This window comes from Talaromyces proteolyticus (genome assembly GCF_021365285.1).
Source record: "Talaromyces proteolyticus strain PMI_201 chromosome Unknown BGW36scaffold_1, whole genome shotgun sequence".
NCBI classification, from domain to species: Eukaryota; Fungi; Ascomycota; class Eurotiomycetes; order Eurotiales; family Trichocomaceae; genus Talaromyces; species Talaromyces proteolyticus.
The window spans coordinates 1,033,625-1,058,888 of record NW_025764277.1 but is presented as its reverse complement, the minus strand read 5'-3'; the positions used below and the strand labels follow the sequence as shown (position 1 = coordinate 1,058,888).

Below are 25,264 nucleotides of genomic sequence, written 5' to 3'. Positions count from 1 at the left end.
GACTAGTTGGAGGGTTAAAATGGAACAGTTACAGTTTTCTGGAACTTCTGGAACGAATTTCATTTTATCATTAACACAGACAATTTTGTAAGGTGGGACCGCGACAAGCGCATTTAAATATTAATGATAAAACAGCTAATCGATCGGGCATTGCCGACAGAAAAAGAAACGGTAAATGTGCCATGACATCAAGGACGCATGCGATCTAGGTACTAATATATGTATTTATTATGCAATCTTGCCACTGCGACTTATGCGCGTATCATTGTACTGCCATACGAGTAGGAAGGATAGGAATAGTAGACTAGATTATCACTTTTATTCTTATAGTGTAACAAGGTGCGGATCGCTCCGCCAGCAACATAGTGGTATCAAGGTGAACAAGAACAGTAGCAAAGCCGTTAGCGTGCCAATGGATTAGGCGTGACCAATAGGTAAAACAAACAGCCGGCCGCGCAATGCAGTAGAAAATGAAATGAAATGAAAAAAAAACGCCATGCAATGCTTTCATCAGTAAATTGTACAATGTGCAAAGGATGCTACATCACCATCCCTTGACGTGGTATTCCCATGGTCCGAAGTCGTTGTAGTTATTCCATGAACTGTTTTTTGATGTATCTTTTTCTTTGCCATCGGCGCCTGCGGCATTGGCACCGCTAGGTGCTCCTTTGGGTCCAGGGTATTCTTTCAGATTAGCCATGTCGTGTGCTGTGTGGCGACGCTTGAAGACCGCGTTCGCCGTAGTGCTCTTCTGCTGTCGCTCCCATAGCAGGTGTCGTCGGAGTGACTCGGTCAGCTCGGTCGCCAGCATGTTGCGTCGCGTTGTGCGGGGAGAGTGCGCGCCAGACGTCTGTGTTGGAGGCTTGACAATAATTGGTTTTGATCGAGGCACATCTGGTCCGCGCATTGTGAGGTTATCTCCGTCATCTGGGGAACCGCCTGTCGAGGGGCCGTTAGGAGGCGTGATGCGCGACCGTTGCAAAGCAGGCGTGGATCGCGTTGGCATTCCCATCTTGGCTGGCTGGTGCATCATCATAGTGAGAAGCGACGGTCGAGACACGAGGTTGGGGCGCGAATCGACACGCTGGAACAGTTCCCTGTCGTCGACGCTCGACTGGCCGCTCTCGCTGACCGAGTCCTCCCAGTCTTCGTCATCTTCATCTTCAATGGCACTTTCCGATGGCTCATCCTCATCATCATCCGTAGCAATCGCATCCTCATCCTCGTAGGCACCTTCCTTGATGGGCTTTATCGAGCGTGACTCGACAATTTCTTTGAATGACGCCGTCTTTTTCGTAGCATTCGCAGTAGCATTCGCAGCAGCAGTAGCGTTGGCCGTAGCTGCGCGAACACCTGGTCGACTAAGCTCCTCAGACAGGGAGCTACGCTGAGGATGAGGGGTCATGCGCTCTTCAAAGGAGCTTTCGTCATCACCAGACGATCCTCCCAAGGTGAACATGCCGCCCTTGCGCTTCCCTGGAGAAAGCTTCTGCTGGGGCTGTGTGTTAGGGACTGAATTTTGTTCGGCAGCAAGGCGGGTACTTGAACGGTATGAAGACGAAATCTGGGATGGAGAGAAGCCGCGGACGATGCTGGGTGTCTTGGTGAGAGCAGGCCGGGCTGGAAGAACACCCGAGGAGGAAACACTAGTGTCGGAACCAGTAGAAGGCGCGCGGTCGCTGTCGTTGCCTTCAGGGGCAGTGGTTGAGCAGGATTCGGCAGACTGGATTGCCTGGCGGAGAGGATAAGCAGCAGTGGGCTCTGGCGTGACACTTGGTGGTGATGAAGCGCGCGGGGTCACGTCGACAACAGCAGGGCTAACAGGGGCAGAGGAGGCTGGGAGAGGCTCTAAGGCCTTCTTCTCCTTGATGCTGAGAACCATTCGCTCAAGATCAGATGAGGTGATGTGTTTTCCTTTGCCACACATCATGGCGTCCTCGCCAACCACGGTTGGTTTCAGTTCGACTGGGAGGGGCTTGATATGAGTCTCGATGTGGTCTGGTTCGACCGAGGCAACTGAGTCAACGCTGGCGGACAGAGGAGGGACTTCTGTGGACTCTGCGCGGAGTAGTGGAATGGCAGAGGTATCGTTGGAACTGGCCGGCTCGACGCAGAAGGTCTCGCGAGTCCAGAGACGCCAGGTGAGGTTTTCTAACCGGCGGCCTTCCTCCATATAATCAGCGCATTTTGAGAATACTGTCGCGCGTTAGCTCATTCAATCCAGACAAATATCAAACATGGCCCAACTCACCTAACCACATCCCGTGAAGACTCTGCGTGTTAGCTGTGTCAACCTTGTGCATTTTGGCGGCGTCCACTGTCAGGACGGGGGTTGAGAATTTCGGCATGGTCGAGGCAACACGGGGGTGGAAACGGTCTGGAAAACTAGACATGAAGTTTGGGGTCGCCGTGGTCCCCAAGCGTGTTCGAACGGCGTGCCTAACGCGATGGAAGGCACTTTTCTACTGGTGTCTTTCCCCTTCTCTTCTCCTTTCAATCTTCCTGGACTCGTTCTAGAAGCGCGGGCGCTGGTTTGGCAGGGTGGTACGAGTTGGTTCCTGCTGTGGCGAGGCCAATTTGTGCGACAGTGATGCGATGTTCGTAGCCAGACAGGTTTGCTCCACCAATTCGGCGGCTCTGGGGTTTTCTATCGCGGAATCTAGCTGCAGAGCAGAGCAGGGAATGGAGTAGCGAGTATGCGAGTCTGTGAATTAGCGGTGGCCCGAGTGTGACGAGATCGGCGGGAATGTGAGATGCTCCCGGGGTGGTTTGGTGGTAGAGTTGAGTGCAGGCTGTTTTGGGCGATCGACAACGGGCGACTGGTATGTGGGAGGGAATGGGAGCGTAGGTAATTGTATAGATTGGAAGCAGCAGCAGCACAGGAGTAGGAGGAGTATGGGAGGAAGAGAAGTGGGCACGGAGGAGGTTTTGACTGTTGTGGTCGGAGGTACCGTTCCGCCTGGTCTAGTTTGTTCGGCTGATTGGGGGGGGCTGCCAAAGTGGGAAGGGTGTGCCACACCCTGTACCGAGGGAGCGGAAGGCACACCGTTCGCTGCTGCTGCCCCCCTTCGCCTTTGCATTTTGAACAAGGGGCCCACTCCCGTTCCAGACTGGGCTGTCGGTCCGCTTCCGTCAATACACTCGTATCGATACGCGTATGGTTACCGTCAGCTGTGACCTGAAATTACCTGTCCGTACTGTCGACAATACGCTGTGTGTACTTCCTAGTCAAGTCTTCCACCCTCTTTACGCCTGTACTGTCGATTAGTTACCTGCTCCGTCCTCTTTGCTCTTTATTACCATTGCCATATTATCCTTTTGTTCTTTTCTACTACTCCAAGTTCTTTTTCTTTTAATTAATTTCTCCCTCTTCTTTCTTCTTCAGTCATCTGACCACCCCTCACAAAGACGACGAATCCGTCTTCCAGGACCTTCTCGAACACCCATTTCCTTGGGCCGGCGGCGGTCATGTGATTGCCACTTCGGCTTTTGTCAGCGCGAATAATAGCCGTCGATTATTATGCTTTCCATTCTCCCGGCTTTTGTCTGCTGCCACTGCCGCCATATACCCTGACACCCTACTTGACTACACGTGATATTATTATCACGCTGATCAAGCGGAGTAACCCCGTACAAAACCCCGGACAAAATGATATGATAAAAGGATAATTCAGAGTCTGCTCCGTACAACTACGCGCAATGTTAGAGATGGAGTTGCCAACAGAATTCGTCATGACTACCGAATTCCGTCTTGAGAGTTCAGATCAGACACCTAGGTTAAGGCTAAGGATCTCGCATGTGTATGCGTCCGCACCCAATTCAGTAACTACGGGGGAAAACGGGGGCCGGTGTGGGCGGCGATCGACTAGCATTAAATAGGCAATATTGAGCGCGCCGCGTCGTCGCTGGGCTGAGATTTACAAGGGACTTGTTGAATTAAGGCAATTATTTGAATATTAAAATATTTCCAAGCTCAAATAGTTAAATATTATGATCTTATTATACGATACGGCGAATTATGACCAGTGCCTGTTCATCTTAATGAGGGAATATGCGGCCACATGACCGTTGGCGGCTTGGCAAGGCTTACCGCGGCTGCGCTAGTCGCTTCCCCGACCCGTGGATGCGGATAGTGCTTTGTTATTTGTTAGCGTGGGCGAGTCACGGGACGCCAAGGATAACAATAATGGCTTTGTCGGCGGTATTCCGGCAATGCTCCGGGCCGGCGAATTGGTTGGGATCAGCCGTTTTTCTGCACGAATAATATTCTACTACTCCTACTATTGTATTTATTAGCATTACCTATGCTTTAACCGTGTGTACAGTGTACATTGTGTGGCTGTACGCTGTACAACTGCACTGCAAATACTAAATGCATCCAGCGTGATGAAATTTAGCCGTTGAAGTGCGGATAATGCGGATAAACACAAACTCTAAACTTTGTCGCTCCAAAATCAGGTGCGGGGAGGAAGGATTGCTTAGCGATACATATTGTGTATCAAGGTACATGCACAAACATCGATACCAGAATGAAATATTAATTGTGAATACAATTACATGTACAAGCTATGTGTCTCGACAGTCATCATGTATCACTACCAACCAATGTGGCATCGGCTGAAACTGTGCAGTTGACACTTGGCAGGATATGCACGACTTCATCTGACATGGCACAGACCAAGGCTGCCTGGCTGAGGAAGAATGTGGAGAGACGCTGGAGTACTGCACAGAATCGTATTAATTAACCAGTATTAGCTGATGAACGATAATACGCATCACCTGGATAATAATATTTTTTGTTAAATAAATGTATGTCAGATTCCGTTCGTGATGATCGACCGGTTGCAGGCTAATCAATTTTGCCTGCTACGGCGGGTAATGTCGTTAGTCTCACATTGTACATCCTACATTGTACAGGGAGATACTTCAATAACCAACACTAATCTATCGATGATAGGTTCACTGAGCACGCTCGCAACTTCTAGAATACCGAGGCGCTGCAATTGTTAATTAATACCAATATTAGTATTATATTAATATTGCCACTGCTATCTCCCTCGTCGTACAGTATTAATACTACAATTGATGGGCAGGGCGATTTGGTACCCCACTCGGCGACAGGCTGACAGCTTCAGCACATGGCAAAGGTTACGTTACAGCCCTGCTGTTTCACATCCGCCACACCGTTGCGCTGTAGCATTTGCCTTCTCGAGCACTCTTCTAATTAGTAGTTAGAGGCAAAGTAACCTTCGCCTGACTGACAACTCAGCAAAGTAATCATGCTCGGATACAGCCGCAGGGCACATGAACAGAGAAATTCAGATAGAGGGAGGTACAAGAATAACGAAGGTATTGAATACCCCCACAGCGGATTGTCGGTGAGGTTGTCGGGGAAAGCGAAAAGAGCAATTTTTGCGTGCCTCGTGACGAACAGCAGATACGTGGCGCGCTGAGAGCTTAGCACCGGCTGTGGCAAGATCACGGGATGGCCTCTACTATCATACTCGGGTCTCCGCATCCTATTATCCTTGCCCTATTCAAATGTACATACTCATCCTTGAACAATAATAAATACAAAATATACAGAGTTTACAGAGTATAATGCAGCCTTTGCATGACAGCACGCGCGGCATTTACCCGGTCAGATGTACATTGAGAATTGAGCGTGATGACCATAGTATTGATCGCATTTACAGTTCCGGAGTGGATAGTTCCGACAAGTTGGCGACAATACAACATTAACCTGATCCTGCGAGAATCGCTTCGAGGGGAACAATGCGATGGATAACCCGACGAAAATCAGGCACGCCCAAAGTGCCAACAGTTAATCCCGCGCTGCCATAGGAGCATCGATTGCTCATCACAGTATAATCACACAGCTAGGCAGCCAATCACAGGGCGAGAATTGAAAATGCTGTCCAATCAGCATCGCTATTCGTCGGTTCGTACTTCAAGATACGCTAGAAACACAGTCAAGAGTGTTTACACAAGTAACTATCTTGTACGTAGTAGTTACCTAATAATGCTAGTAATACATAGTGACGCAAGTAGTTACAGCGCATGTGGCAATTCTTTAACACAAAAACAACAAAATAAAGAAAGGCAGCAAATCTGAAAAATCAGATGACCGATGTGGCTGTTGTTTCGAATAATAGAACAAAACTCTACTTCCGGGCCGGTGGCCCGCAAGTACCTCGCCGAATGCGGCAATCGCTATGTGCTTTGATCTGTCCATGGTTGACGGCGCTAATGTTTCACGAAGAGGCTTGAGTTGAGCAGACTCAGAGTCATGGGACTGTCAAATATTTGGTATGTTAAACTACAAGGGATAGGATGTGGGTGCCTGGGGCACCAACATCTACCACGCATAATAATGGTAGAAGCAAGACAATAAGATAATATTCATATTAGTATCACTTAGAACATTGAACATCATGTACTAATTATCTTAGTATCTATACACATTGCTGTATATCGTTAGACTGGGTAATCTTCATGGTCGCTCAACACTAAATAATACAACATTCAATCAATTAACATTATCTAGTAAAATACTATACAACGCCAGGTGTTTCTCTACGTTACATCTGAATTACATACAACCATTATCTACGTTTCAAGACAATTGATATCGAATCAATAGTCCTTCCCGATCTCGTCTTTGTTATGGGCGAAACCTCCATCACTAGCAGACTGGAAATCAATGAGATGATGTCGATGGCGTTCTAGATTGCGCCCTTGTCTGTGTCATCAAGGGATAATACTATCATCTGTCGTGGCGGACGAGTCTGTGGTCTGTGTGCTAGGACCAAAAATGTCGATCTATCACATTCCATTGATCCGCGACTTTGTTCAGTAACAGCTCAGGTCAGCAAGCAACTAAATAAAGCCAATAATGACTCGTCATTGAGTACGATACACCTATTTATTATGCTATGTTGGTAGGGCAAAGTAATCATCGAATTAGGAAATTAGTCTTTCTTTGTGCACTACCATCTGCTACTGATAAACTTAATACTCTGTCTATGACTCCGTGATCTAGACAGAGTGCCTTTGTCTGATAGGAACTGCGGTACGATCCTTTAATTCTCGTACGACCATGAAACTCAATCTGTTTAACGTCGTGTTTAACATCAACCCCAGACGTCTACCGACTTAATCAGTTCCTGGTTCCTGAAAATCCGGGGTGCTAGGTCTGTGCGTGATACAGTTCGCACCAAGTACGTGGTGAAAAATTCCGTTGCCACATACCTAGGCGACTCCGAAAAACAGTACACTCCTAAAATAATATTAAAACTACCCTTGTGGAGTCCCAATAGGAAGGAAACTTAGGAAAGCCTCCCCCGGTTTCCACCCTTATGCAAGGGGCATCTAGAGTGGCCGCGGATGGCGGGAAATGGGGCTCCGGCCAGCTATATCGCATAACAGGTACATATGTAGACTAGGCTACCTATTATTTTAAAAAATATTGTAGAATATGCAGGTATACGTGGAGTAATCTGTTATCCGCATTCCTTCCATGCCGGATGTATGTATAGCTACGTAGTACGTGCATATACCCTATGATTGTTGTTTTCGGGGCCGGGAATAAGCAATATGACTGGGCTTTCTTGCATACTCCGGTCGAGCTCGGGGTGCGTTAACAGCGCCTAGCAAAATAGTAGCTGGGGTAATCACTTAGTTAGTTATTCATAGAGTGAGTCCCTTGCGAGTGTAGATGATAGAACCAAACATATGTATACTGATTTTCCTTCCCATGTTCCTCCTTTGACGCTTCGCAATTTATGGCTGAATCTGATACAAACAGGCAGCTAGTCTCTATCACTTTTTTCGTTTGCTAGACACAAATATTCTGATTGAACTAAGGCGTTTGTAATTCTTTATCAATCTTTGGCAATCCATGTAGGGTATGGATAGGGATTACCAATTAATGCTAGCTACCCCCTAGATATCAGCTATCCACCCCTTGATTAGAATTTCAAATAATCGGGACCCTCTTCTTCCCAGTCCTCTGGGTATGCACGGGTGTCCCTGCGCATGGCTGGGAAACCCACTTGCGCATCGTACCTGCGTTATGGATCGAGTCTGTGCGTGTGAGGTATCTGTCTATCTATAGTAGACTGCCAGGTCTGGGCTTGCTAAATCTGGATGATACTAGTTTGCGCACGCAGATGTAATGGTTTAGTCGCGTACAAGCTGATACAGACGTAGAATACAATAAATTTGCTTTCTTACCTTATTTTTACATACATATCTGAAGTATATGTAGGTGTGGCACTTGGTTGTCGCGGGTCGAAACAAGCCCGAGGATCGAAAGGTAAACATTGGGCCTTGCCCTAACATGCCAAGTCAATGAGCCCCGAACCTATGACCAGATCAATATTAATATGTTCATGTACCAAATTCAAATTCAAATCCAACCGATAGTCAATATCCACAAATACGAACTTTTAATGTCATCAATTGCTAAGTATTGACCAGAGTTAACTATAGCTAAACCTATCCCTTGCAACGTCAACTACTCGCATCGCCTGCCCTAACGGAATTGTGCAACCCCGCGCTTGTGTTGCATTTGATCCAGACTCAACCCCGATGATCAAATATGACAGCAAAGCAGCTCGTAATTATACAGTGCAAACGCTTCCAGTCTGTTTGCTGTACATCCGGCGTTCAGTAGAGAAGCAAGGAAAAAGGGGAAGGTTAAAAAGAAACATTGCCTGCACGGCTAGCCGCTGATCATTTGTCGATTTCAAACCGGGCTGATAAAACATTGAACTATGTGTGACAAGTCACAGCGGTCGTAAACCTATATGGGCTTGATTAAATGCTAAATTGGGCAGAAAAGGAGTTTATTGACAGCACGTGAGCTTTCATTAAGCTTTTTTTTGGGTCATCATTATAACTCTATTTTCTATGTCGATTCGTGTTCTGTCTTCTGACAGGGTCCATATCTACTGCTGGATTAATTTATTTCCGTATTGAGACAATATTCTGTGTTTCCAGTCTAGACCATCAATTATACATATCTCAGTGTCCAAGACAAACGATTCTTCACGCTTATGCTGTTTGATCTACAATCGCACCGATATACACATTAACAAGTAAAACAGATTCCATCAGATTCCCGACATCCCAGACTTCCATCTGACCGAAATCATCCACGTCAGCAACATTGAATTCTATGCAATGCATCCTGTCAAGATGTCCTGTTGGTAGCCGAATGGTCCGTATGGATTATGTATTGGGTACAAATTGTACTGCCGTCGGTATTGACATCATTCCATTCGCTATACGATCCGTCCACGATATACAGTAGTGTATCTCTCCATCAGTACGAGACCAAGTCATCTCGGTAATTCTCTTAAACGCGTATTTCTGCCAGGAATTGGCTTCACAGCAGCAACTTGTAAACCGGTCCTGAAGGATGGGCTTCTGAAGGATTACTAGTTTCTGGGGCTTGAGCAGTAAGCAGTGCCACCTCGTAGTCTAGTACTACTAGCTGCATATTGCAAATATGGCGGAAATGGCGGTGATGATATCATAGCCTTATTAGCCGATCTAGATTTCGCGATGTCAGGGACGGAGTATTTTTTTCGCGAGTATACATCTTCGAAATAGGTCAACCGGCAGGCTAGCAGGTGCGAAATAGAATAAATATCCATTAGAGGGTTTTCGGTTCAGGTTCAATGATAACTATCGCATAGTCCATACATGGCTTTCAAGATAATAGCGAACCAACGGTAACGTAACGAGCTGTGTCGTGCAGCTTCTATTCAATGTTAATCCCGGCGAGGTATGCATGTGTCAAGATATATTGTACTTGTTTGTACGTAGTATTGCTATTAGTGACTACTAGGTATTATACGATGCAAGAATCTAGACCACTACCCCGTGAACACGCCGATCGACCTGTTCATGGGTACGGAAAAGACGGGGCTGGGAACAAGCGCCGAGCTTGTGTAGAGCAGAGGCGGAGAGATTATTATTATTCCAGGCACACAAAACAGACAAAGGAGGACAGTCAGTCAGCATGTGGTATGGCTTTCTTTTCATTCGGCTTGATTTTTTCTCTTTTACAAGCCGACCGATAGTATATCACATGATTTGGCATTTATTTTTTGTCATTACCGAGGGAAGAGTATTACGCCGGAACCACTGTTCGAACCATCCCGCAAAAAGCAATAATAATAACGAGGCTTGGTGTGTTATTACTGCGGTGTGCGACTTTACGGCGTAATGACGGACGGACCAACCCCGAAACCGCAAAGTGCACCATCCTGAAGAATTACAAAATCCACTGCACCCGAATCAACGGTGCCAGGCCATGTGTGCGATGGCGACAGTGTCCACTGTTCGTTAGTTAGTGACACGAGGCCGGGGAACAGGGGTCTTTTACTTCCACGAATGAACTAAAGGAACGAACCCACTACGTAGCCTCATAGCAATACCAAGAAGGATTCAAGTCACAGCAAGAAAGTGAGTGCCAATAAGTTAACTAATAACTCACCGACGCGGCGGTTTCTCGCTAGGGCTACTTTTCCCGCCTGGCACACTGCAGAAGGATTTCGGCCCACTGATAATCAACCTCATGCAGCCTTTTTGGAATATTCAACACATGGCTAATATGAAGTGTCTATTGGCTTTCCGTGGAACCGGCGTTCCGTTTTATCAATTCATGCAGATCTGGGATTGGCCATCTGCTATTTAATGTAGCCTCCAGGACAAAGTCTGCACGATACATTTGAAAATGTTCCCTTTATGACTATTATTTCCCCCCTTTAGACTGTCTTATTAACGGGATACAGCCATTGTTTGCTATTTGTCCTGTTAGATTATGGTACAAGGGAACACGATGCGACATATCGTTCAAAATTACTATGAAACGGTAGTAATAAGATAAAAGTATAAGCCACCTACCCACTTAATATACAATTACGTAGTAATGTTGTCCCGGGGACAAGATCCATGCAACTTGCCATGTGGGAGGCGTCTCCCCGATGTTACGCTCTCCACTAGACAGTGGAGGTGGTCAATGTCGGAAAGGGGTATGTAATTACATCGCGACAAGTAATGTATTATGAAGTACAGAGACCTGATGACTGCTCGATTACATCCTGTTTTACAGTACGGTCAAGTGCAGGCCAACGATGTTGAGTTAGGGAAGACCTTTATCGGCACGTCTTTCGCCTTATCTGTATGTTCTTCCATTTTCTTGGTGCTCCTTTCTATCTCACACATTAATCAATTTCTCTTGTTGTTGACAATCTCAAGGAACACACTGCTGTACCAATTCAGTATTGTCTTCCAGTGGGCCTCTCAGTTCCGGCATATCGGTGATGAGCTTAACGTTTTCATATACGTTCTGTCTCAAAACATGATACTAATCTCATTGGTCATGGCTTGACATGGCCGCCCCCGTTTTTCTGGAACTTTCGAGCTGGCAGGGTTTGACGGATAGCCCCCGTCGAAGCGTTGTTTGATGTGGCAGCTTCCTAATTTGGTAATTTCGAAACTTTTTGTTGAGATTATCCTTTTTTTACTGAGCCCCTAGATAGCTTGCCTTTTTTCTTCTTCATAGGTGTCTTTATTAGTGAAATGACACCATACTGTTTCTGGTGCCTGAGTGGCCATCGATTCGTTCCGCCCAAAAGCAACGCCGTCTCAACGCAAGTATAAGGCCAAGACTATCAAGAGAGATATGTCAGTTGGAATTCAACAAGGCAGTAGCAGAAGCTCCGGCTGTCCATGGTAAAAACTTTTCCATGGAACTAGGTTCTATTCCTAAGCAACCTCCCCCTAATGTCGATTGTTAGGTGGATAACCTTTACTCCCTATTAAAAGATACATTTAAAGATGATATGGGTTTCTATTTCTATTTGGAACTCCACAGGCACATATTAGCATTGTTCTTGACGAATCTGGATTGTGCCAGATGATAAAGCCCTAAATGCTGCGAACTAAATAAAGTTTAACCACTTCCTTGGGGACTAAGAGAGTGCGGGTTTAATGATTCGAATTCTCTTATTTGGACGTTCAATTTTGGGCAGCACTCAGTATTAGAAATAGATCTCTCTACTCGTTTGCGGACGTATGCAGAGCTGAACGAACATACAGAAGTCAATCGTCGTCTGATAGCTGGAAACTCAGTAAGAATCATTTTCATAGGCGATGAGAATGCCGAGATGAATATCAAATTGCAACAGTTTGTCCCAATACTGTTGGAGCTTCCAATTGGGGAATTCAGTACATACGCTGGGGTAAAGCTAGGGTGGATCAAACGAATCTATATTCATTTATCCTACGTCCATCTATACTCTAGCCAATAATTCATTTCACACTACTTCGGTGATTTCGGAATTATTCCAGTTTGCTTCTTTAATGATAAATACAATTGGAATATCAGCTTATTTTCATCAAAAATGCAAAGCTATCACTCGCCTGATATGTCTATGTGAAGATGAGAAGAACGGACAAGGAAAAGTGACTCTTGACACTCTGGATCCGGATATTAGATCATGGTTCTACCGGAAAGGTGTTATCGAAGACAAACACATCATAGAACTGGAAAGAAAGGGGAATTAATTGGTCCATGCATATCTTTTGCTTTCAGCTGCAGGGTTGAGCCTATATCGTCAAACATTCTACGATTTTCTTCAATCGCCATTCAAGCCTGCTTTCAGCTATGCAAATCCAGTCTTAGACCCTTGGTTTTTTGAGCCGCTTTTCGTATCCAATAATCAACTATCTGGAATACTGAATAATAAGGAGTCAAATTCCTCTTAAAGTTTGCTCATTTTTGTGAGATGGCACATTTCTGTATTTAGCTTGAGAGAGTTTTGGCATAGCGATGATAAAAGGATGTCGCTAAACCCGGACTATAAATCTTGATCCAACGAACGAACGAACGAACGAACAAGTCTGCTCAGAACTACATGCATTTTTATGTTCCTTTCGATCTTTGGAACTCTCAGACAATTATAGAAGACTTGAAGAGCAAGGTAAAGACGTAGATCTTTTATATCGGTTACTTGTTATTATCAATTTGTTTTCTAGTAAATTAAATAGTCAGGGGGTTACTGCAACGGGGTATAGAGTAGTTCGGTTTGAGACATACAAATCAGGACAATTTGGCGGTACGGTTAACCGAACTCTATTTACAAGTGCTTGACTAACTTAAATAGGAGTGGTTAACGGTAAGCGTCCTCGGAAAAGGGAGGGGAATAACAATAGCTAATATTACTAGCGCTGGCCTGCTATATATTGATCAATATCTACCAAGCCAGTCTCTTCGGAGGCCAGGGTTCGAATCCCTGAGTTGTCGCTATCTTTTTTGATTCCTCTTTTGTTGCCAGGAGCCAGCCCATTTCACTTTTATTATCCTCAATCAGTGACGCAGACGGATATCATCTTCCGCTGGATCAAACTTCGTACGACATATAGTACTAGAGCATCCTGCAAAATGATAACAGAGGATACATGTATTTTACATGAACGAACGAAGAGGTTATTTGAAATTCCAGCTGTCATGGTGAACTTCGCTGCAACATTGGAATCATCAATTTATTCGGATAAAACTGTCATAATTCGTAGCGGCGTCAAGGGGCTAGTGATTCGCCATCATTAAATGAGACGAATGGCCCTAAAAACTTTCTAGGATAACTAAATATCACACTAGCTCTTCAATTATTGATTGGAGGAATAACCAGTGTCATCACAGCATCAATTGGCCCTAGTCGACAACATACTGTGGAATATTGCTGAGAATAAACACATGCTGAAGTAACGCGCTGCTGGATAAAGTCCTCCGCGCGTGGCAGTCAACGCAATAAGAACGCCAAAAAGATTTTTTCTACCTCTACTCCGTAAACTATGAACAAAAATTCTTGTTGGGAGCTTTCGTATCATCAAAGTGACGGCACTCGGACGCGCTTTATAGGTGAGGCTTTCTGTACAGTTTTGTGTCAACGGTTATTAGATTAGCTTAATTGACTGTCAAGTGAGTTGTGTTACTCGGCTATATCATGCACCGTAGTACGGGGCCTGAATATGACTCTTCATTGTATTATTACTCGGTATATGCTTGTATACCGTGTGGTCATGGAGATTGTTGGGAATATTGAAATTCGGCATGTATCTATGCAGTTTGGGGCTCGCAAGCACGTAATATTCAGGTGGAAGAACATGTGTATGTGGAAGAGGAAATTAATATAATCTGATATTCAGATTTTCAGACTCATGGACCTCGTCTAAAACTTCTAATTATTCAAGGTACGGCAGATGACTTCGATCGATAACAGATGCTATTTGAACATCATTCTATTGCTGATTGGACAGTATAGCGGATACTCAACACCGCCCGGAACCTGGCGTCGTCAAGCTAATCAAGTCGGTTGAGAAAAGGTCGTAGGTTGTTATTGTTTATAATTGCAACTTGATCAAGACAAGTGCCTCTCTTTAGTCAAACTTTCGACTTACGGATTTCGAATATCAAAGAGTACGACATATAGCTTACATCCTAAGAAAACGCTTTAGTCTGGTAACTAATTTCATTTCGAAGCTTCCTTTTATCTCTAACCACATCAACGGATAGTTCATTATGTCCATAGAATCTGTATATGGTAGAATAATGGCTTTTTATTTGGCCTGACGCCGTAAGAAACAACCCCATCCTTTACCTTCGCACAACTGGTGTACATATTAGCAGTCTATTTAGAATTCGTTCTCGTCGTCACCGGCGATGATCACGTTGTTGATCTATAACTCGTAAGAATTGCGCCCATATAAAGAAGGGTGTGTATTCGTTACCTTCAGAACCATGCGGCACAATTGTGTTGCAAGTAACAATTGCTGGCGCTTGCCAATAAGAGGATCAATAACAAAATGCTCTCTCATATCTGAAAAGTATTAGCACCAACCCAGAATTCCTACTGAGTCAGAGATTACGCACCGTTGTTGCCTGTCAACATGCAGTCAACACCAAGCCGACTGTTCTTCTCCTTGACTTGTCGTGACTTGATAGACGCAAGTGTCTCGATCGGGTTCAGACCCGAGTTCTCAGCAAGCGTCAATGGCACCGCATCGAGAGCATCGGCAAAGGCGCGCATAGCATATTGCTCAATTCCAGGGCTCTGAACCAGAATTAGTATAAAATGTAGATTCGGCATAGTAGGTTTCAAACTTTGACAGCAGCATCTTCAACGGCAATGGAGCATGCGATTTCAGCAGCACCACCGCCATATACGACGCGGTTATCTCTGACCAGGTTACGAACAACGCACAATGCGTCGTGTAGTGATCGTTTGGCCTCGTCAATAATCTATAACGATTAACCCCAGGACTCTTCATTGATAGAATAGAACATACCATCTTGTTACTACCGCGCACAAAGACTGTGACGGCACGGCTGTTGGCGCACTCTTCAATGACAAGCATTTTCTCTCGAGTTGTACCAAAGGTTAGCTCTCGGACTAACCCAGCCGTGCCAAGTTTGGCTTCGCTCAAGTCCTCGAAACGTGGAACAATCCGCCCATTTGTCGCAATAGCAATGAGTTCAATTTCGGGGCCACCGACCCATCGAACGGCTGGCAGTTTGTTCTGTAGAAGAAGATGGTTGGCCTCATCATCGAAACCCCACTGGCAAATGACGAGATTGGCCCCGGAATCCTTCAGCTGCTGAATCATTTCTGTGAATTTGTCTTTCTCGTACGATTGTAACCGTTTGAACTCCTCCACAGATGTGATATCAAGCTTGTGCTTCGTTTTCGGCTTGGGAGGCTCGAATGGACATGTGAGGATTGCCAGCTTCGCATCACGAACTACTGAAGGCATTTGAGGGTGTGAAAAATCCTTATCGACAATGACACCCTTCACTAAAATCGAATCCTCGAGGGCACCGCCAACCTTGCCATCAACTTTAATGAGCTCAAAGTCTACATCCTTACGATCGAGATCGGCGACCGAAAGGACAGCATCGACGGCGATGTTGGCGAACTGGTCATGAGATTTAGAGACGCTATTCTATCATCAGTAAAGTAAGGGCAAGATTGTTTCACAGACGCACATTTTGCTGCCCAAACTTGTCTTTGCAACTCTGGTCAGATTTTCTGTGTCACCCCTCGAGAATGAGATCTCGTCGCTGATCTTGTCCAGTTCAGCAATAGCAATCTCACAAGCCTGGTCGTAACCATCGGCAATTCGGATAGGATGAATTCCCTTATCGATTAGTTCGGACGCTTGCTCCAGCAGCGAAGCCGCTAGTACGACCACACCGGTTGTTCCATCTCCAATCTCATCATCCTGGGACTTTGACAATTCAACAAGAAGTTTAGCGACGTTGTTTGAGATTTCCATCTACCTCCACCATCAGCGGGCCTCCTATATTTCATTCGACACTAAACGAGAGGCAAACCTGTGATAAAATCGTAGCTCCATCGTTTGTGACTGTGATATCACCGTCTGGAGAAATGAGAATTTTGTCGAGACCTCGGGGACCCTAACGTTTCATCGATCAGACCATACTCCCCCTAGAACGGGAGGCTCGCGTCATACCAAAGATGTCTTGACGATATTCGCAACGGTTTTGGCAGCAACGATATGTGACTTCACAGCGTCGGTACCGTGCTGTCTCTTCTTCTTTCCTTGACTTTGTGTCTGTCAATCCTTGTTCATAACGTGGGTATAATTTAGACGTACTCTCGCACAACGATGAAAGGCCGTCCCTGCTCATCTTTCATTACCGAAGCTATCGAATACAAAATGTAAGCGACATCCGTATACGTGTCTATAATAATCAAAGAACGTGGGCTAACCTTGCGATAGATCAAGTTCTGAGGCATCAGTCAGTAAGTGTTCACTAATGAGGGGCATTGCGGACATACGCATAGCCATTTTGAAGGCAGTCTGCTAAGGCAGAATTCCCCAAACCCAACAATCAAAACCGGCAAAATTAATCCTCTGGATTCCAAATGATGCACCGTTTTGGCTGAGCTGCAAGACACGTCTTAGAAGCTCGTTGTCATCAAGTGCGGCGTTGGAAGCAGCTACCGGATAATGGGTTTTCGAGGATTTCTGGAGATGTGCAGATCGGGCTAGCCGCTAGTGAGAGCTCCTTCCCAGAACAGGCTTGGCGTGGATTGGCCAAGCGCCCGCTTGTTCTCTCTACGCGACTTCTTTTTGCGCGCCTGGAATTGATGCCTTTCGTTATTTATCGAGGCTTTCACCTCCGCCAACTCCAGGACCACAAGCTTTTTCGTGCTGCATTTGTGAGTGTAGTGCGCGCCTACTAGCCTGGCGCATCCTAGGCAAAATTGGATTACATCCGTGGGGTGGTTTCCCGGTTGAAACACCCGGGAATCAATATGTCTCCTGGTAAGTGCTCTACTGCTCTACTCTCTCTGCTTTGCGCATTGCATTGGTCAGGTCCAACGATTTTATAGCTGCATTCTTAACTAGAAAACTAATTGGATTTCTTTACTTAACGCGAAGATTCCTCTGAAAACGAGTCAAGCGGCGGCTCCATCCCGTTTGAGTCAAAGAAGACGCAAGCCAGCGATGATGAAGTTTCCAATAGCGACGAGGAGGAGGACGTGTATGTCAATGATTTCAGGAGTGCATATAATATCGGCTGAGATATTTAGTTACGTTGTCGAAAAGATTGTCGACCACCAATTTAAAAAGAACGTACGTTCAGAAGAGCTCTCTGTCAAGTGTTGCCTTCTGACTTGGTAACATTAGGGCGCATTGTTATTGAAAGTCAAATGGAAAGGATACGATGACCCTGATGATCAGACTCTAGAGCCGGTGGATGGGTTGCTGTAAGAAGCGATTTTTAGCAGGAAACTTTGTTCAACTTGGCTGATACGCCTTGTCTACATAGGGAAGGCGCAACTGAAGCTGTGGAAGAGTACTTTTCCTCGATAGGCGGTCGACCTCAGCCCCCAGGGAAACAGGGCCCAGGTAGAAAACGAAAGTCATTGGGGGAAGCGAAGTCGACAGCGACGCCCGAGCCCAAAAAAGCGAGAAAATCGAGGGGTAAGGCGAACGGCAAAGATAACCAGGATACACTTGCTGAGAATAACGAAAATATCATCACCGCTGATTCGATTACGAAGGACTGGCTGGAAAAGGATGTTCAAGGGATTGAGACCATCGTGCCAGATGAGAACGAAAACCTATATGTTTACGCGCGCTTCAAAGATGGCACCACGGCCAAGATAGCAATTCAACAATGTTATGAGAGGATGCCGATGACGGTGAATTAGACTCATCTTTATTCCTTATTAATTCTGAGTGCTGACGTTTGAGTAGATGCTTAAATTCTATGAAGCTCATCTGTACGTTCAAGGATATTCTCAAGCACAGGAATCCAACTAACAGTGTCTCCAAAGCACATTTAAGGGTTAGGGACGAGATTACCTGGTAAACCCTTCATGTGGTTGTACCAGATAGCGACAGAAGGCACCACTTTCTCTAATCGATCATGTTTTACTCAGGTTGCGGATGGCGTATACTTTGGTCCGTCGTTTTCGGGAGCAGGAAGTATCTGTATTTTGGTTCTCTGCCTGTTTGGCTACGGACGCTTTTGATGCTATTATTATATTGGTCATTCTAATAGCATAGCAAGGATTTTTGTATTATTTGTTCGAAGAATGTTTCTGCGGCTTTCATGTGACGATATTCAACGTTTCTTAATCCATGCTCTGCAGCGCAAGCTTATATAGCCTTGGACAGACGACGTATACTCAATAAATATTAATAAGAATGCTTCTCACATCAAGAGTCCAAATCTATTAGGGTATCGTACGTGCAAGGCTATCAGCCTTCTTTCATCACCTCCTGGTAAGCCTTTCGGCGGTTCTCTAGATAATCGTACCTTTCCCAAAAGTATTCTGATCCATGTTTTTTCTCTAGCGCGTCGATCTTTCGCGTCTCCGTACCTTGCAGTATTTCATCTTCTTCCTCCGTCCATACCCCCCGTACGTTTTTCGGGATTCCGTCTCCTCTGCTGAGAGAAGCAAGTACACGGTCTGCTAGTTCTGCATTCATTGAAGTGTAGTCGAGAGCAAGGACAATATCTTCGCCTTTCTGACCAGCACGCATCCGCTCCTCAATCCAGTCATTGACCGCTTCCGCATCATCATCCTTATCGTTATCCTCATTCTCCTTATCTTCAGCGTCTTCCTTATAGGCTCCGATTTTAGGAAGCCCCGCTAACGCCTCGAGATTTTCATATTCTGCCTTTTGAGACGCACTTATAGGTTGAGATTGGCTATTCAGCCGAGTTGATCTGGAAGAAAACTGCGGCTCCCTCTCAAACCTTACCTGGTCGGTCTCTTTGCTTGAAGGATTCTGCTGATGCTCGTCTGTTCTAGCATCGGAATCATGAGACTGGTGCAGTGTAGAGGGATCGGCTCTCGGTATGAAATCTGTTGCGCGCCGTCTACGCTTTGCTGCATCATTCATGTCGAATTTTGGAACGGCTGGAATACCCTCATCAGATAGCCTTTTTCGCTTGATTACATTCATGTTGCTTCTCGCTTGTGGTCGACGAACTTCTGCGGTCACGTAATCCTGGGTTTCTTCTGGAATGTTTGGATCCGACACTGTCTTTGATACTCGCGATGATGCCGATCTTCGTACAGAAGTCTCCGGTATATGTGGGATGGGGTCAGATTGAACAGTAGTGGCTTCGGTACAAGCTGCCTGGGAGATAGTCCCTTCCTGCTGGTCTACCTGGCGAGGACCACCTGGTCGAGGTTTTCCGCGGATTTTTTTGAGGTAGCGGTCTCGCCAAGATTGAAAGGTATGCCGTGGGTACTAAGCCAGTCGTTAATACGGTTCATCTCATATGCTGTTGCGTACCCACCATTTCAGCCAGTCGTTGATAAATTACGTTACCTGCAATCTGCTCACCACGATCCTCATATGGTTGCATCCAATCCCAAAGTATTTGATCGTCTTGGAGGTTGTAGGCAATCCTATGACCCCTTGAAGGAATATCATAGGCTCCAACCGGGCGGGTAGTCTTGCCAGCTCGGTGAGCTTCTAGATCCTCAAGTTGACCATTTTGAATGGATTTTTCGACAAATTTATATGAATACCTGAGCTTTAAATTTAGATCTTTTTATTTGACAATAAAAAAAAGCGGGATATCTTACGTATTTAGCGGAATTTCACGTTTGTTATGATCGACTAACTTGATGTCTGCATCTTTTTCTTGAAGCACGACTACGCCACCGTTCGCCTGAGCCCCGGTCAGACAATGTCCACAACAGTATTTCGCTAGGACAAGCGCGTAAACTTACCTTAATAAGCTCCTTAAACCTATCTCGTTGTGGAACATTGAGTGACAGCCAAAAGCTTCGCCCTTGGAAAAGCGTTCCTGTATGCCCGTCTGAATTGGCCGTTTTGTAGATTACAGTTGCAGCCATATTGCGTGAGTAAAACGAATGAAGTTGAAGTTGACTAAGTGTGTATTCATATCAAGCTTGACGGCCGGACAGAGCTGATGGACGAATAGGAGTTGAGAACGCCGATGGTTAGAAGTCGGTTTTAGTCGATCAAATAAACCATTTCATGATGCAACACAGTCTTGAGAGTGTTTAGTTATTATCAGATACCGGTTTCTATCAATGTATGCATCCGTTTGAAAGTAGGAGTAGGACAAGCCTAGATTGGGAGAAGCTATCGCGCCTACAGCAGGGGGTCACGTGAAGGAACGGGGCCTCCGCCGCAAGCGCGGAGAAATTAGCCCAAGAACCGTGAAACATCCATTCTCTGTTTGCTTCTTATTTCTCATTTCTTTAATTTTGCTCAAAAATATGTATGGGATAGTTACATACACTACCAATAATCTTATTTAGGCCAGATTTATGTGGTATATATCATGCGTGGCTTACGACTCAGCTAGCTTACCGTATCAGTCCCTCAATATGGGGTTACTACGAACCGTCGCACTTGTTGTGCTGACTATCTCTCTTCTTGTATTTGTTGCTCTTTTTGGACGATTACCGGCCTTTAGGTACGTTGAAGCTATATCTCTTTCAACATGTGGTTTGTCGCTCACACACTATCCAGGAGAACCCCTATTGGTTTTATGCACCGAACAATCTGGATTTACATTCCACGTGGATTCGCCCGAGTTGACTCGTTTCTCACTGGAGGCCGACTACTGTCGTGCTGCACTAGTTTCGGCAAGTATATGATGTATGAGAATCATCCGCTGGTGTTGGTTAGTACTGGTCTTCTCGAATAGCGGCTCATTCGCTCACCATGTGTAGATATTCTTCACCGCACTCATGTCAATATCAGAGCTTATATTCATCCCGAGAGCCTGGCCAAAGTTGGGCCCTCTACATCGGCTATTTGTTCCGATAGCAGTTAGCCTGCCGTATGTGTTCTTATATGCGAGTGTGACAACAAAGTCCTTCATCACTGCAGAGAATGTTAAAATCGAGTTGGCTCGATATCCATATGATCGAGTTCTATTTCACCCCGGAAATGAGTGCTCTACCTGCCGTCTCCTGAAGCCTGCCCGGAGTAAACATTGTAGCACGTGCAACGCCTGTGTCTCGAAACATGACCACCACTGTATTTGGCTAAGCAATTGTGTGGGTCGCAACAACCATCGATACTTTTTAGGGCTGTTAATTACTCTAACAGCCTTGATTGTATACGGAATGTGCTTGGGATATGCAATCCTGAGCGAGACTTTACAAACAACACTCTCTTATAATAGAGATGTACGCTGGAGCAAGGGACTGTCGTGGTCCGTATACTTCAGCTATTGGGGCATGGCTATTGCCGATGATATTCGCATTGGCGCCGTTTTTCTCCTGGCAGCAATGACAGCCCCCCTTGCATTTGGATTCCTTGTCTACCATACCTATCTAATCTGGGCTGGATTGACAACAAATGAGACCTCGAAGTGGGATGACTGGAAGGAAGATATTGCGGATGGCTTGGTTTACAGAGCAGAAAGAAGCGAACTTTACAGAAATCCGAAGCCGCGAAATGAGTCTATCGAACCAGAATCGAGTTGGCCAGGTACCAGTGACCAAGTACTTATATTGACCGGCGGCGAGCCTCCAAGAATCGGGTTTTCTATCTCTACCCAGTCGAACTGCATCTTGCAACCGGACGATGAGCATTCACCTGTCGATCCGAGGTTCCATCAAGTCGCGAACATCCGATCTGTGGACAACATATACGATCTTGGTTTTTGGCGTAATCTGCGGGATACTTTGCATTTGCACATATAAATATAGTTTTTACATGCACTCTAGTGTTGGATAATATTCCAGGATGATAAATGATAGTACAAAAATTGCATGCTTAAATTACGCCGCGATAAGATAACAGCCGGAGCGGAAAAACCGTGATGTCCGCAGCGGCCAAAGTGGGAGTTGTGAATGATTTTCTCCGCATCCGACTTTGATTTGATATCATCCGCATTCGCTGTGCTGCAATGTCCCCTTTGTGATCAGGGCCAGCGATCAATATGACAGAACGAGCTCCGTCGGCAGTTCAACAAAAATGCTATCTCGCGGAGCTTCTCCTCAAGATCGTACTTGCGGGAACCTTGAGCCACTATGAGACCCGGGGCATGATCGAGGACAAACAGCTCGAGCAGATGCTGGCTGCAGGGAAGAAGATCGTCTCAAAAACTCGCCATGAAGTACTTGTCAGGTACGATTTGTCATTAACTGATAATCAAATTCTATGAGCCTATCCTCACATTCGCACAGACAAAGCCTCGCGTGGTCGCCAGACATTTGGCAAGGCCTTACTGACGTGCTCACCAAAGCAATCCCTGTTCTGGAATCGCAATCCTTCGCTTGGAAATCCCCACCGAATGCGAACTACGATCATTCATCTTCTAATTTAATTGCATATAATTATTTTTCGTTGGTCAAAGATATCGAGCGACTGCGTGATCTCTGTACCATTGCTCGGAATCTTCTTGCGACTACCAATAGAGCACAAAACTTAGCAGCAGAAAAGGGGTTTGACCAACGAATATTGGCGTTGATTGATACATGTGTCAGGGTCACAGCGCGAGGTTTTGATGGCGACACAAATGCGAGAAACGAGGAACGCTGGCAAAAAGTGGTTAATTTATACAAGAGTCTGTTGATTATATGTCTACAGTTCTTGAATAATTTCATTATGCAAAATGAGCAACGCAAACTCGTTCTTTGGCTGGATATATTCGGATATCATTCAAATGGCGATTATAAGCTTATCACGCCCCTGGATCCCTTAGACCCGGCGAGTCCTCCTCCTCAAGGTGTCGCTCCAATTGTGAAAACTGGCGAAAGGTCAATAGAGCCCCCTCGAAGCGAACAAGCTGCAGAAGACCTATTAATCGAGACCATCTCCAGCTTTCCAAGAGAGCCGGCAAACATCAAGGAAGAAGCAGCGATGTTGCTATTGGCACAAATCAAAGACCATATGGAGAAACTACTCGGTCGTGATCTGCGGGAAATACAAGAGATGGGGAAAGATCCGGAACAAGTGAAGGAGATTCGCACAGCTCTTACTGCAATCCTTGGCCATAAAGCGGACGAAATGCGAGGTCTAAAGGACCGCACACAAGACCCTCCTGAGCCGGAGGAAGATCTAAGAAAACAGCCTATACTATGTATTGACAGGAGTGCAACGGCTGGATATCCTCGAATTTGCTGGGCGGACCTGCCTGATTTCGAAAGATATAATGCCTTCGCGGTCGACGCGCCTTTAACCAGCGAGGATACCAGTATGCCTCGCACCTATCAATCCGGAGTTGATGCCTTGCAGATAGCTAAAGAAGAGCTCATGGCACGTGCGCAAGAAGCTTCACAGGTTTTAGGTGAAGGCGAGGAGCACTATGATCATGACGACGGTGTTGGTGAAGATGACGGCCAGAGCTTCGATGAAGGTGCAGATGGAAGTCTCGATGAGGAGGAAGATGAAGAGGAGGACGAAGAAGAAGATGAGGAGGACGAGGACGAGGACGAGGACGATGATGATGATTACCGTGGTCGACCAGGCGATCAACAGCGAGGACTGTTGACGGATATTCCGCTGGTCCTAGGCCCCGCCGAGATTGAAGCACTTCCAATGATCATCAAAGCCGGGATCGTTGATAGTTTTGGTGTTAAGACTGGGGACCGGGAAGTTCTGAAAAACATGCAGGCTATTCGTTGCCACATTCTATTAACGCAAGAAACTGGTCGCAATTTACTCCGCGAGCTGTTAATTTTCATCGCCGCCTGGGATCTTCCGGACGATGAACAGTATTACAAATACATGGTCCAGATTATGGAGGCGATACTGAAAAATGGCCTGATGTCTCACGCTTACGCTGATTTCGGCCAACAAAAGGATATTATTTCGCCAGCACAAGCCGTCGTGATTAAGATCTTAACACATATCTTTAGACTGAAGTACTCGCCGCCATCGGCAAGTAATAGTCAGCCCAACGATTTCGTACCACCAAGCCTGGTGAGGGTGGATGTGCTTACTGTACGGTATATCTTCTCCATATTTCGTGGTACTATTGTGCCGGAAACCTGCGGCCTTATTTACCTCCAAGGCCAAATCCGTGCAAATCGGGCACTTCCAGAGGATTTTCCGCTGAACCTTTGGGATATGGAGAGAGTCTACGAGGGTGTTTACCAGTTCCTTGAATTCCTTGCCGTGCTTACGGAGAATAACGACTGGAAAGACCTGCTTATAAAATGGGAGATTGTCTACGATCTAGTCACATTGATCAAAGAGCTAGACACAAGCATTCCTAGGGGCTCTCTAAGTTCAATGGCTGCAAACCCACCAGTATCAGCATCCCAAGCCCTCAACGACTCATCCAAGGACCCCGCTCAGCCGGTTGCTGTAGAGCGTCCCTACGACCCCACTGATGTTGATGCGGTGGATGAGAACGGTGATGAAATTGGCTCTAGAGCCGACTCTCCGCCCATTACTGAAGACCCTTGTGAGTTCGAATGGCGAAACCTCAAGAAACTTGTCATTCTAGTCTTGTCGTCTCTAGTCTGGAAATCCCCCTCGGTTCAGGACCAGATTCGCAAGCACAACGGCGTTGAAGCTATTCTGTCATGCACTAATTTTGATGCACATAACCCTTACATGAAGGAACATGCCGTGATGTGCCTGAGATTCCTTCTCGAGAACAATAAAGAAAACCAGAAATCATCGAAGAGCTGGAAGCACGGGAAGTTGTTCGGGACGAAAACGGCTTACTGGAGAAGAGTGGCTACGAGGCAATGAT

At 45.8% G+C, this 25,264-nt stretch overlaps 6 protein-coding genes across 6 annotated transcripts; 3 read left to right on the top strand and 3 right to left on the bottom strand.

Annotated features, from left to right (window-relative positions):
- Positions 1 to 544: 544 nt before the first annotated feature.
- On the bottom strand, positions 545 to 2,348 carry BGW36DRAFT_421617 (uncharacterized protein; the record flags this gene model as incomplete). Its single annotated transcript, XM_046219596.1, has 2 exons — positions 545 to 2,196; positions 2,252 to 2,348. 2 exons carry the CDS (start codon positions 2,346 to 2,348, stop codon positions 545 to 547), a joined length of 1,749 nt encoding a protein of 582 aa, XP_046077660.1.
- Positions 2,349 to 3,267: 919 nt separating this feature from the next.
- On the top strand, positions 3,268 to 4,009 carry BGW36DRAFT_366701 (uncharacterized protein; the record flags this gene model as incomplete). Its single annotated transcript, XM_046214771.1, has 1 exon — positions 3,268 to 4,009. A coding segment is annotated over exon 1 (176 nt), but the record flags the coding sequence as incomplete, so codon positions are not given.
- A 10,501-nt stretch (positions 4,010 to 14,510) lies between these two features.
- Positions 14,511 to 17,068, bottom strand: BGW36DRAFT_6050 (putative t-complex protein 1 epsilon subunit). The gene is made up of 11 exons (XM_046222466.1): positions 16,878 to 17,068; positions 16,809 to 16,826; positions 16,693 to 16,741; positions 16,549 to 16,642; positions 16,409 to 16,492; positions 16,061 to 16,350; positions 15,364 to 16,012; positions 15,179 to 15,316; positions 14,948 to 15,128; positions 14,806 to 14,894; positions 14,511 to 14,754 (listed from the first exon to the last, which is right to left on the bottom strand). The coding sequence occupies exons 1-11, from the start codon at positions 16,885 to 16,887 to the stop codon at positions 14,710 to 14,712; spliced, it is 1,647 nt and encodes a 548-aa protein (XP_046077658.1). The 5' UTR covers positions 16,888 to 17,068; the 3' UTR covers positions 14,511 to 14,709.
- A 206-nt stretch (positions 17,069 to 17,274) lies between these two features.
- Positions 17,275 to 18,608, top strand: BGW36DRAFT_5972 (uncharacterized protein). The gene is made up of 7 exons (XM_046222461.1): positions 17,275 to 17,367; positions 17,485 to 17,587; positions 17,637 to 17,679; positions 17,734 to 17,813; positions 17,876 to 18,251; positions 18,307 to 18,332; positions 18,387 to 18,608. Exons 1-7 carry the CDS (start codon positions 17,358 to 17,360, stop codon positions 18,400 to 18,402), a joined length of 654 nt encoding a protein of 217 aa, XP_046077657.1. The 5' UTR covers positions 17,275 to 17,357; the 3' UTR covers positions 18,403 to 18,608.
- Positions 18,609 to 18,813: 205 nt separating this feature from the next.
- Positions 18,814 to 20,429, bottom strand: BGW36DRAFT_392752 (TRF2-interacting telomeric protein/Rap1 C terminal domain-containing protein; the record flags this gene model as incomplete). The annotated part of the gene is made up of 4 exons (XM_046217734.1): positions 18,814 to 19,815; positions 19,865 to 20,099; positions 20,157 to 20,242; positions 20,304 to 20,429. 4 exons carry the CDS (start codon positions 20,427 to 20,429, stop codon positions 18,814 to 18,816), a joined length of 1,449 nt encoding a protein of 482 aa, XP_046077656.1.
- Positions 20,430 to 20,930: 501 nt separating this feature from the next.
- Positions 20,931 to 25,263, top strand: BGW36DRAFT_392751 (DHHC palmitoyltransferase-domain-containing protein; the record flags this gene model as incomplete). The annotated part of the gene is made up of 5 exons (XM_046217733.1): positions 20,931 to 21,019; positions 21,076 to 21,229; positions 21,279 to 22,224; positions 22,524 to 22,686; positions 22,746 to 25,263. 5 exons carry the CDS (start codon positions 20,931 to 20,933, stop codon positions 25,261 to 25,263), a joined length of 3,870 nt encoding a protein of 1,289 aa, XP_046077655.1.
- Between the last annotated feature and the right edge of the window lies 1 nt (position 25,264).